We start from the raw sequence: 13,637 nt of genomic DNA, 5'->3' as shown, positions 1-13,637 counted from the left end.
CACAATGGAACCTCATTCAGCTACATATAAAAATAAAATTATGGCACTTTAAAGAAAACCAATGTACTGGAGAATGTACTAAGTGAGATAACCCAGGCTATAAAGAAAAGTACCACATGCTCTCTTTCATACGCATACCTTAGCTTTTAACTTTTTCAGTTTTCTATTTATGTGAGAGTGAGTGGAAGCTAGAGAGGAGTCTATGAGAGTAAAAAGAGAGGTGTCAAGAGAAAGAGGCTTATACATAGAATATATGTAGTATGTCATTAAAAGGGGACTTTCAGGTATGAAAGGGTTTAAGCAGGATTGAGGACACAGAGATGAGGGTCAGGAGGTTGGAGGAGAATCAATTAAAACTATATATGGAAATGTTATACATTAATCTGCTGCTTGAAGGGAGATAGAAACCCTAGCTGTTCTTATAAATGGTCAGACTTTAATCTTTGTGATTTTACTTTATTATGAAATTATTTATAAATATTTTACCAATTTCAAAAAGAAAAAAGTTAACAATGGGGTATATACATATGTACATACACACATATGTGCATGTATATATGGAAATACCCAATAGAAACTCATGAATTGTTATTTTATGGTAAGAAGACTGAGACTGCAGAAAAAGCGGCTGCTGGTTTTCAATATACGCTTTTTGACACTTTGAAACTGTAATTACTTGATGAAATTTAGATTTAATAAAGGCTACTAAAGTACCACCACACCTGTTTCTAAACTATGCTACAGATCCATAGTAATAAAAACAGCATGATACTGGCAAAAAACAGAAACAAAAACCAGACACATAGGTCATTGGGGTAGAACTGAGGACCCACATATAAGTCTAAGCACTAGAGTTACTCAATTTCTGAGAAAAGTGCCAAAAATATACATTGAAAAAAAAACCAGCATCCTTGAAAAATGGTATTGAAAAAAATGGATTTCAACATGAGAAATACTAGATCCTGGTTTCTCCTCATGCACAAGACTCAAATCCAAGTGGATCAAGACTCCAGCATAAGACCTGGTACCCTGAAATTGCTAGAAAAAAAAGTAGGGTGTATACTTCAGCTAATAGGCCCAGGTAAAGGCTTTCAGAATGACTTGGTAGCATAGAAAATAAGACCAACATTGGACAAATGTGGTCTCATGAATTTACAAAGCACCTATATACAATGGAGAAAACTAGTAAGCAAATAGGTGGCCCACAGATTGGGAGAAAAGTCTTTGCTAGCTATTCACCTGACAGAAAATGGGTGTCTAGAAGACAGAAAGAACTCAAAAACCCCAAACATTAAGAAAATAAACAGCTTAGTTAAAACAAGGCTATGGAACTGAAGAGCAAATTCTCAAAAGAATAGATGCAGATGGTTAGGAAGCATTTTACAAAGTGCCCAGCATCCTTGGGCATCAGGAAAACGCAAATTAAACTTACCTCAAAATCCTCAGGCTCTCAGCCTTCCTTAGTTGCCTGTAGTTCTTTTTCAGGGTTGAGACCTCATGGGCTTTCCCCATCCAGTGTCCTTGGTTAGCTTATGTTTAGGTAGCCATGCTGGTGAGACATTATGGATGTAAATCTAACTGTCCTAGGAGACACTATCTCACAGAAAAGCTCTTGATCCTCTGAGGCTTACAATCTTTTCAACCCCCCTTTTTCAGTGTTCCCTGAACCTGAGGTGTAAGAGTTGTATTGTTGGTGTGTCCATCAAAAACTGGGCTTCCCAACTCTCCATTTCATTGGTTGGGGTCATCTGAAACTGTCATATGCAAAGAGAAATTTCCTTGATGAGGGTTGGGTATCTGTTTATTTGGGGATTGTGTGTGTGTGTGTGTGTGTGTGTGTGTGTGTGTGTGTGTGTGTGGTTACTATGAATGGGATTGGTTCCCTAGTTTCTTTTTCAGTTTGCTTATTGTTAGGTATATGGGAAGACTATTAATTATTATGTGATAATAATGGCTAGCCATGAAAGCATATAAACAAATAACATTATACAAACTGAGCACATTTAGGAGTGTGAGTGTGTGTATGTGTGTGTGTGTACGTGTGTGTGTGTGTGTATAACAACAATTAATAAAGAAAATACAAACTGAGAACATTGCATTTGTGTATTTAGGAATGTGTGTATATGTGTTTGTGTGTGTGTGTGTGTGTGTGCGTGCATGCATAAAAATAAAACAATGAAAAAAGAGACTGAATTTGAAAGAAAGCAAGAAGGAGTATATGGAAAAGTTTGGAGGGGAAAGGAAGGAGAACATTATAATCTTAATAATAAAAAGTAAATTTGAAATGTATGCAAACTTTAGGAAAACATTTCACAGTATCATTTTTAAATTAATAACTAACTAGACATTTTTTGAGGTGATTCTTCTAAGAGTCTGCTGCTTGGTAAGCCAGTGTAATTTTGAAGATTTATATTTAATCTTTACTAATATTATAATGATATTGCTAAAATTTATATATTTAGAAGTATATGTGTATATTTGTGTGTGTAAAAATTAATGAAAAAACATACAAACTGAGCAGGCTTTATTTAAGGATATATGTGTGTACATGCATTTGAAATAGAATTATTGTTCTATCACTTGTCAGTCTAAAACTTACACTTATAATACAAACCCAAGTAGTATTAGACCCCTAGTACAAGCCATAAATTAAAATGCACAGTGTAACACTTTTTAAAATACCCTTTATACCTTATTTTAAAAAAGAAAGTTGAATTGAGAAACACTATAAGAAACATAATGTTTAAAAGAATGAGATGGCAAGTAATATTATGCTTAAAAAAAGATTCTACCTCACCCCAGTCAGAACAGCTATCATCAGAAACTAAATTAAACAAATACTGTCATGTACATGTTAGGAGGAAAACACTTATAATCTACTGGTCAAAGAATACACCAATATGCTCACTTCACTTTGAAAATGAGTTTGGAAGTTTCTTACAAACTGGAAATGGAATTGGCATGTGACCCAGATATGCCAGTCCTTGGCATATACTCACAGAACTGTATATTCTACTATAGAGAAACTTAGATATCTGTGTTCACTGCTCCAGTATTCAAAATAGCTAAAAATGGACTAAAGTACATGTCCATCAACAGATGAACAGATTAGAAACACATGGCCTATATACACAATGGAATTTTGCTCAGCTGCAGAGAAAAGTAAACTCATGGAATTGTTCAGTAAATTGATGACATCGGAAGGAATTAGACTGAATGAGGTAACTCAGGCCAAGGAAGACAAATGTCATCTATTCTCTCTCATATACAGATCTTAATTTAAATCTTTTGTTTCCTGTAGTTAACTTAGAATACAAGTGGAAACCAGGGAAGAAGAATAAGACATTTGGTGGGAGAAGAGCACAGGACATGGTAAATGGGAGAGGACAGTAGTGAAGTGTAATGCCAAGGGGGGCATGGGTCTTAAGCATAGAAGGTACTGGGGATATAGGAGGAACCAGAGGCTGAAGGTTATATGAAAGTCATATGAAGCCTACTATCTCACAACTCAACTTGAAAGTATATAAGTTAAAGAATAATAGAACACACATGAAAAGAAAATATTAAAGGATTAGGCAGGGATGGATGATGTGGGGTAGGAGAGATGAAAATAATGCACAGGTTAACCAAAACTAAGGAACTATGGGAAAGCCGTATGGAAGCATCAATCAATATTGAAGCTACCACCAAGATTCAGAAGGCAGGAGGCTGGAAGAATAGGGAAGGATGCTGTCTTCTGGATACAATATAGCTATTACACCCATGATCTCATAGCATTTGTGGTTACTGCACAAAATCAAACTATTCCAAATCCTGGCATATGTGGGGCAGGTGATCTTCAGGCCCACCCCTTACTGAGGAGCGATTGACTGTAGATAGTAGCTAAGAAAGGGGGAATTGTTCTTTATTGAGGCCACTGGTATGTATACCACAAGGCAGTGAATGGTTCCAGACCCATGCACACATGAGCAGTACTAGTTATTCCTACTGTGTTTGCAGATAGATAGATAGATAGATAGATAGATAGATAGATAGATAGTATGTAAAGTTCAGGGAGGGTTGTGTTAAAGTGTATGAGCAGAGTTTATGTAGGGAATTGGGGGTATAGATATGAACATACTTGATAATATATATGTGTGTTTATGCACTATACACATTATATGTATAGTACATTTTATATTATAAAATATATGTGTAATATATACATCATATATACACATTTCATTATATATACATATATATATAGTGAAGTATGTTCATATCTATACCTCCCAATTCCATGTATGTGTATACATATAATTCCATGTATATGAATTATTATAAATATGAATGAAAAATATATGAATAAAAGAAAGATTTTATATATAAAGTGAAGACAAATGCTTTTTTATGTTTTTAATAGGCATGTATATATAGCCTATCAAGATACCTTTTATCTTTTAAGTAGCAGGCTTCCTTATAGTACTTTTTTTTTTTTTTTTACATTTTGGTATTAGGTAGGGAAACTGGAGCACTGGACAAAATTGCAGTTAAAAGGCCTCATTGGTGTATTTTAGCTATTTTATTCAGTTCTTATACCTCTACCCCCCTTCCCACACTAATTTCTTCCCCCTGCCAACACAAGGTAGGAGAGAAAGAAGGTTAGAGGAGAAAAGTTGGGGGGAATAAACCTCTATAGGGTACTTTTGCTGATTAGTGGCATTAGGGTTCTTGGAACAAGTCCAGTCTTTATTGTCAGAATATCCAGCATTCCAGCAATAGCGAACAATAACAAACATAGCAGCAGAAAGAGCAGCAGCAGCCACAGGCCCTCTCAGTCTCTCCCATTTATACCCTTTCCAGAGTTCCCAGAATTAACCTATTTGCAGTTGGCAAAAATCACTCCCGTGCTAGTGCGCGAAGCAAATCATAGTCACCTGTTGTGAAGCAGCCGCTTATCCCACACCTGGGATTAAAACAAAAACATATTCATGTAGCATATCTGAGTTTTTTTTTAAAGAAACCAAAACTCTCACTGCAGGCCTCAACTGAGCAACGGCTGTAGTCAGTGCCTTGATCTGGGTATCACAGGAGATAAAGAAGGTAAAGGTTGGACCCAGTGTGCTCTGAGGCTGCAGTGCATTCCAGCCCCATTGAGGATGCTAACTGTGATGGAACAACTCTAGATGAAGAGAAGAAATAGCATTCCTTGTATTCTCTGCATTCTTCATTCTGTGCTATAGACTTGATTTTTATGGAAAATATACATTAGAGAAAATATAAAGAATCAATAGCTTCATGTGCTCAATAGGAGGAAACACTATGTTCACTATACATCAGGAATAGCAACAACAAAAACTCTTTCTGAAACACAGAAAGTGATGGGACATTCTCTGTAAAAAGGGCTGTCTTTAGACAGGTATGAGCTGGGAAAGCCATTCCATTGACTGTTCACCAACTAAGAAAGTCATGTTTGAAGCTCAGTTTTTGTTGTTCTTGTATATAAGAATTCAACTAATAGCCAAGCTAGATCCAAATCTGAAGTGAATTTTTGACATGTTGTTTGCCCAGATGGAGAGCATTTATTAGATGTAAATGCTATTACAAAGTTGCTTTTGTTGGCTCTGTGTTCAGCTTCACTCAGGCAGAAGAACCATAATGAAGAGTTGATATATAATCACTCCTATCCATCAAGCACGTGAAGAATAAAAGCCAAACTTGGAGATCTTACAGACTTCATGGACTTTTAGTTTGTTAAAAAAATGTTGAGGGTTTTTTTTTCATACTTTTGAGAAATGTTTTTAGTTTATCTCTTTAACTAGTTTAGTCTCCACGGTACTGTATTTGGTTGAATGTTTATTATAATTTAAAAAATATTTCATGTGAGGAGCTGGAGAGATGGCTCATCAGTTAAGAGCACTTGTGGCTCTGACAGAGGAGTTGATTGCATTCCCAGTATTCGAATATCAGCTTTCATCCCCTGTAACTGCTGTTCCAAGGGATCCACTGCTCTCTTCTGGCCTCCTCTGGTGCCAGGCACACATGTAGTTCACAAACATGCAAGCAGAAAAACTCATATGTATAAAATAATAATTTGAAAAACGCTTGGTTTAATCTGTCCTTTCTTCACATCTTGCCTTATGGATAATTAAATGCTGTATTATTTCGGTCTCAAGTTAAAGGTGCTTGTGACTGTGATGAGGGTCTCAGAGGTTTAACATTGTAGTAATCACATTGAAACTATATAAGTAAGTAAATAAATAAGCAAGTACAGAGATAACATAGTGCATTTTATATATTAAAGTTATTGGTTGTCAGTCAGGCAGTTTATGCTAAAACTGGAGATAGTCACTTTCAAATATTCCTTGGAAGGCATTCTCATGCTCTGGTCTCTCTCTCTAACAAGGAAAGTCTTCGACCTTTGGGAGTGGAATGAATGGTGTGCTGTTGAAAGTTCACGTTAGCATTTTACACCATATGTGTTCTAGAGAACAAGAGGAAAGAAGCCTATGTCTCAGGGCTTCCAACTACAATCTTTAAGTTGTACCATGAAGACAGCAGTTTGGAGCCCTTTTGTTCATATTTTTTTGAAGTTGTTATTCAATTTTCCAATTGAATAGTATCTGTAATTTAATATTTGCTGTCTTGTCCGTCTTGAATTCTAAAGTTGAAATAATTTTCACCTTTCACCGGACAGTCCAAAAATTTTCAGCATCTTTAAATATGTTGTATGTTTATTGTAGAAGCAAAAATGCATAGACCATAATTTAATGATTTAACTTTTTGTAGATAAGTTCTGTACTTGTTGAAATGTTTTATCCCTTTCCTACTTAGTCATATTAACGCATATTCTTTTTATTATACTTGGGGTAATTTATCTATACCTGCATTCTTGCTGGTCTCCGTGGCAAACAGATAGTACTGATTTGTTGTTTTGCTGTCTCCAATGGGAGGTGTTTGTCCACAAATAGAACAAAGCAGAGACTGAAAGCATGAGAACTTTGCTCTGACCATGGAGGGAAAAGATAAATGTGTTGTTTTCATTGTGGGATAGCACAATAAAATGGTTATTTGTCCAGAGAAGCTATCCCATGGGTAACTTGAGACTTTGCAACAAACCAATTGTTCGCATGGATCTGGGAAGTTCATTGAAGTGTCTGTAGCACTAATCAGCAGTTCCTGACAGTTATTGGGATGTACACGTAGGGTCCCTGCTCTTTAATATGTAGCAATGCTTTGGAGGACAACAGAGTTGCTGTAATAAATTACTGTGGATGGTAACACAAATGGCCCCCTTTGCTAAGTATTGACTGTGGCAGCTAAGAGCTTTCCATACATTAGTTCCTTTACTCCTTGTGCTATATTACGAGGCTGTATTCATCAACCATCTTTTACAGATGAGGAGACTAAGAACTGGAAAGGGTTGGTGTGAGCTAACCAGAATTTCCATGCTGATTTTAGTTTTGCTTTAACTCCTCTCTCTCATAATCACTGCATGGCTTCACTCATTCATCCACCTCCCATTTGCTGAGGGCAGGCTCTGCATGAGGCACTGTTCTATGAGCTGAGGCCACAGCATGTGGTGTTACCTCCTCCCTAAGGGCCACTCTCTGCTGTATTAAGTAACTCGTAAGTATTCATGTAAGGCAGTAGCTATGACCTATTATAGAGTTTTGGGATTGTAACTGAAAATTTGTGAGACTATCTATCTATCATCTATCTATCTATCATTTATCATCTACCTATCTATAGATATATAAAGATTGTTTCTTTAACACACACACATAGTGCATGCTATGGCATGCCCATTTTATTCATTTATTACCTGTGTATTTTATACATGTAGATTCTGAAAATCAGATGTATTCTCATTAAGAAGTATCGTTTGGCTGTGAGCCTAGACTTTAAAGGCTGAGTCATCTCTCCACGCCATTGGGTCCATTGGGTCCCTCCCCTCAAAGCTCAGGGGAAACTAGCAGAAGGGGAAGAGGAAGTGTAAGAGACCAAAGAATCAAGGACACAGGGAGAGCACAGCCTTCAGGATCAATTAAACAGGGCTCACAGAGACTGAAATGGCCATCACACAGCCTTCATGGGTTTGTACTAGATCCTCTGAATATATGGTATGTGCTAGGAACTCTGCATACAGGTTATGGTTGTTGGCTTGGTGTTTTTGTGGGACTCCTGGCAATGGAAGTAGGGATTTCTCAGACTCTTTTGCCTGCTCTTGGGACCTCTTTCCTCCTAGTGGGTTTCCTCGCCCAATTTTGATGTGAGGGTTTGTGCCTAGTCTTATTGTATCTTCTGCCATGTTTGGTTGATGTCACTGGGAAGCCTGCTCTTTTCTTGGGGGAGACAAGGGGAAGAGTGGCTCTGGGAGAGAGGGAGGGTGTAAGGAGGACTGGGAAGAATGGGGGGAGGGAAAGATGTGGTAGGTATTTATGAGAGAGATGTATTATATGAGAGAAGAGTACTATATTTTAAAAGAAGCATTGTTAATGATAAACTACTTCTTGGTCTCATTTTCTTTGGCCTAAGTGTTTTGTGGGAGTGTGGAGTAGCAGAGATAAACCTTTCATTAGCACATACTCAGATCACACAAAGGTCCTGTAAGAGGCTTAATTATTTTGTAACGATGATTGAGGGATCCTGCCACAATTGGAATAAATGTTGCAGCAGAGAAATCTCATTGTGAGAAGGAAAATATTGATACACTGTTTCCTGTCATATTAAGAAAAAAAAGCAAATCCTTCCAGAAGAAAAGCATCACAGAGTGTTTTGTGAAATGCCACATTTTATCTGCATAAAGAATAGAAGAATAATTTTAAATTTCCTTGAATGGAAGCTAAGGTTTTTTTTTCAGTGAGGAAAAATGCCAGTAAACACTATGAAGCATGTTCTATTATTTAAAGTCAGTTTATTTTTTTCAGGGGGAACAGTGTTGATGAACAAAGAGTGATGAGATTGCATCCTTTTTTTTCCTTCTAAGGCAGTGGTCTGAGAGGTGGGATCAATAGCAAGCCAACCAGCTGTTCACTTTAGATGCTGATGTCCCTTCTTCCTGGGGCCCTAATGTGGGGCCCTCCTATAAGCAGTGCAAACTCCATGGATATCTTTTATTTCTCTAGAAAGTGGACTGGATTTGCAAAGCCATCAGCTGGATATGCAAATACTGCCCGACGGCCCAAAGAGCGATGTGGACTTTTCAGAGATTCTTAATGCAATACAAGAAAGTAAGTTTCACTCGAATTTTAAATTCACAAGAAGAAAAAGTGTTATAATATTGGGAAAGGGTAAAAAAAAAATGACAGCTTAGACACTTCAAAACTCAAAAGAATAATCAATCCATGTCATAAAAAAAGATATTGTGCAAAATAATTTTGAGACACAAAGAGACTAGTAAGTGGCATTAGCTTGTGAGTCTCAACCATAAGATATTGGGATCAGTCGACTATTCTGCAAGTGTGTCCTTTTCTGGACAGTAATTTGTCTGTAGTTGGAAAGAGGCAATTCTTGCCTAGTGGCTGTCTCACCACAACTGGAGTAACTCCAAAGTTGCTCAATTTCTTCTTAGAATCCAAGACAGAAAGCTGTCAGGAGCAGACAGGTCTCTAATAAAAATGAACATTAATACAGAAATGTTTGTAACGTCAATTCTGTGGATTTCTAACGTTTTGAAAACCAACTATCCATGTAAGGTAATCTGGATTGTTGTCTGTTAACTCCTCTCAGCTATTTCTAAATAAAATATAGAAAACACCCTAGCAATAAACTCCAAACCATGAATTTGCTATAGGCCCTTAACTCATAGGTTAACCGTCCCAAATCAGTTAATAAAGTTAAAGAATGCCTAGACAGAGTAATCAGCCCTTAGTAATTTTGCATCACTAAGGTCAGTCAGATGATCCTGGGCCAGAAGGCTGAAGACCAGATGTTCCAACATTTTGTAGTATAGGGACTGTCCAGGTGTTCAGAGGTCTCTATAAATTGGCTAAGTTTTAGAAGCTATGCTTTGTGCTTCCCATAATTTTAGTTAACTCAGTCATTCTGGATTTCTGATGGGGTTGAAAACATATAGTATCATAGCTAATCCTGGCTATTTATTTTGAGAGAAAAGATTTGAGTGGATGGTTTTCAGCTGACATTCATTCTAAAGCCAAGAAAAAAGCCAGGTTCAGAACTAAGTGTTTTAGTTAGAAGAGATGACAGATGTTCTGGTTAGTCAACAAAATGATGGACTGGGTATTAGGACTATCTTGTACCTCACTGATACAAATTGGTATAATTATGCTCTAATTGTATTTTTGAGAGAAAAGTTTTATTTTAACAAGAAGGGTGATATGTAGGAGGAGCTAAGGTGGGAGGAGTACTGAGAGGAAGAGAAGGAGTAAGGAGAGGAGGAGAAGAAGGAGAGGAGAAACTACATGATGAGAGAGAGAAAGAGAGGGGGGACATGGAGGCAGATGTTCACGTGTCTCCACCAGTCAAAGATAGTTGATATATCTAGGTTGGGTATTGGGTTACACTTCTGATTGAGCATTACCAAACTTATAAAGCCTTTGATTAACATTTTTAAAAAATTGTATAAAAGCAAAAAGGAAAAGGGGGCATGGGATAGGGGTTTTCTAGGGAGGGGAATTTGGGAAAGGAGATGGCATCTGAAATGTAAATAAAATATCCAATAAAAACAAATGAAGAATGTGTTTTATCAGTGACAGCCCTAGAGGAGTGAGTTCCTTCTAGAATGATCTTTTAAAAGTAAAATACAAACACACATATATACAATAATAAATAATATAATAATATATAATACAGATTGCATAATATATAATTAATATATATTAATATACACAATACAAGATATATAATACATAATATTGTGACATTTATTCTTTCATCTTGATCATTTCTTCTAGATTCAAGTTATTTCTTTTTCTAAAACAAGCATATTCTTTGATATTTCAGAAGGTGGTATAGTGTAGAGTTTCAAGTATTTTTCCAAAGTTTTGTCTAGCCAATTTGGAACTCTGAGCTAATTCTCATTTCCTTCAGGACATGGAAGATTCAAACCTATGTCTTCTGCTCTCTGTCATTACTATCAGAAAGTCTGGATTTTGTGTCTTTTCCCTCAGGCTGTTTCTTACATCTTTGTCTCTTTGTTTTTGCTGACTTACTATAACATAGAACTATGCAGATTTCTTTCTATTTGTTGTACTTGGTTCTCCTTATATTTTTTGACTTTAAGTAAGTCTTCCTTTCTTCCCATTCTCTTCATCCAGAATAGGACTTTTACTAAATTTATGTTGGCCTTTCTGTTTATGTATTTCACAGCAGAAATCATGGCATCTAAAGAACTGCCAATGGAATCAGAATGAATGACAAGGTGTGTAAAGAAAACAGAAAATAAGTTCATAGAAGGACCATTTCTTAGATACCTTAAAGAATAAGTAAGAATTTTCTAGGAGGATATTATAAGGAAGAATATCCACATAGGTGGTCCAATATAAGCAAAGTCATGGCTCTTAGGGAATAGATGTAGAACACCATCTAGATGCATCCACAGAGAATGGTAAGAAACACTCTTTAAAAAGCTAGTCAAGAAGGCCCTTGTGTACCACATATAAAGTGTTTAAACCATATTCCACTAATAAGAAGAAGCAACGTAAATTTTCAGCTGGAGTTGGGAGAGAACAGAACGAAGTAGGAAGAGAACATAGAATGAGAGGGGGAGGGCAGGAGGGAGAAGAAGGGAGGAAATGTAAATAAAATATCCAATTAAAAAATTTAAACACATACAAAAAAGATACTGGGCTCTTTGGAGAATTCTGTATGTTTACAGTATTATGCTATTTTAAAAATATTTAAAATGCTTTAGGTTTAGATTAATTATAAACAATGAAAAGTCATTTTAAAAAACAATTATTGTTCCTATGCTCAAATGCAAGAAGTAAGAACTACATGTTGAACCACTAAGCCAAAACTGAAACCACTGATTGGAGTCACTGATGAAAGGCCACATCCCAGAAGTGTCTACATATAATGTTTATCAGTGAGAAGGCTCTTTTTGCATTTTTTGTCTTCAGTAGCTGTCACTCAGAATCATATTTGATCAACACATTTGCTCAATTACGGATTAAGCACTGAGCGGGTGATGTTGCTCGTTTCGTTAACAGAGCGAATTCTACATGATGCTGTCTCCTGATGCTGACCTTGAAGGGTTCACATTTGCAGACCATTTTAGGAAAAGCAACTGCAGGGTTTTTTTTCTACTTTTGAATTAGAGACATTACATCTCTGTACCAATTTCTGTGCATGCGAGTGAGTGTGTGTGCATACATGAGTGTGGTTGTGTGTGTCTGGTGAAGGTCATGGGACTTTGCAAATACCCAGCAAGTGCTGTACTTCTGGACTCACCAGGCTAAATTTCTTATGAATATCCCTCATCTTTTGTAGAGTCCTTCCCCACCATTGTAAGATGATGAATGGTTTAGTGTTTTATATGGGGTTCTCAAAAACGGGAAAATTAACCAAGAACTCGGACAGACGTTGGAGGCCAGATTAGACTAGAGTCAGCTGTGGCCTTCATTGCATCTCTCCATGAATGTGCTCTGTTCCAGATTTAAACATATCGAGATGAAGATTAAGCTACATTTGAAAGAAATTGTTTTAATTAAGAATATACGAGGACCAGTTATTTGTTCTGGATGGTCAGTCCTTCGTATTCAGAAATAAAAAAGAAAAACTTTCTCTAGGAGGATGATAAATCAAATTAATAGACAAGGAACAAAAAAATGTCTTTTCATGCAGAGTTATAAAATTATATAATTATTTCATTTGCTATAAAGGATGCTAGACTGTGCAGTTCTCAAAGAATTAAAAATAAAAAGTTTCCATGGACAAAATTTGGCTCCATGTAAATTCTGGAGATGAACCAAATCGATGTGTTTTTAGGACTGAATTAACTTGCATCAAAATGAAGTAATGGTTCATAAGAAAGTTTTTTTTTTCTTTTACAATAATTGGTCATTAGTAGACCTGAATTAAAGATGTGTTTGTCTAATGCTGATAGGTGTTTGCTAGTTTTAAGTGATTATCTCTTTATGAATATCTCCTATGAATCAAATAGGAGAACACAAATCTGTGAGTGTTTTGTAAAGTTCAAAATAAGATCCTGGCATGGTGCTGGAGAAATGGCTCTGCAATTAAGAGCACCTGCAAGTGTTGCAGAAGACCTGAGTGTAGTTGCCAGCACCCACATGGTGGATCACAAGTGTCCCTAACTCCAGTTCCGGAAGATCCACACCCTCTTCCTGAGATGCCAGATAGATCCTTTGAATTCCTGTTCCAGCAGATTTTCCTGTCACCTAAAGATGCTACAGGTTTCTCTCTAAATGCAAGAGCTTCCAAGGGCTTAACATTTACATAGAAGAATCAGAGGGGAAAGGTTAACTTCCGGCTAACTCTCCATCAGTCTTAAGCAGATAGAACATAGCTTCCAGTGCAGTGGGTAGGAAAGGAGACAGTTTCATTAAACTGTAGTCTCCTTGCCTCTCTGTGTTCTTCCACTTCCTGCAGAAGATTCTTAATCCATAATTCTAAAAAGCTGATATTTTAAAACAACATCACTAAGATAACTAGAATGAGAAAAATAACTTTTC

General features: G+C 36.6%; 1 protein-coding gene across 4 annotated transcripts in view; it reads left to right on the top strand.

Moving 5' to 3' along the window:
- Ano4 (anoctamin 4) overlaps positions 1-13,637 on the top strand; it is a 367,952-nt gene that overhangs the window by 201,638 nt on the left and 152,677 nt on the right. For 3 of the 4 annotated variants that reach the window (XM_076919930.1, XM_076919933.1, XM_076919931.1), the window contains one exon: positions 9,108-9,212. The exons of the other annotated variant lie outside the window; for it this stretch is intronic. In XM_076919930.1, coding sequence (XP_076776045.1) covers positions 9,108-9,212 — 105 coding nt within the window. The remainder of the gene's footprint in view (positions 1-9,107; positions 9,213-13,637) is intronic. 4 annotated transcript variants of the gene reach the window in all.

This window comes from Arvicanthis niloticus, chromosome 22 (genome assembly GCF_011762505.2).
Source record: "Arvicanthis niloticus isolate mArvNil1 chromosome 22, mArvNil1.pat.X, whole genome shotgun sequence".
NCBI classification, from domain to species: Eukaryota; Metazoa; Chordata; class Mammalia; order Rodentia; family Muridae; genus Arvicanthis; species Arvicanthis niloticus.
The sequence above is the reverse complement of the archived record's forward strand: the minus strand, read 5'-3'. Positions and strand labels throughout refer to the sequence as shown.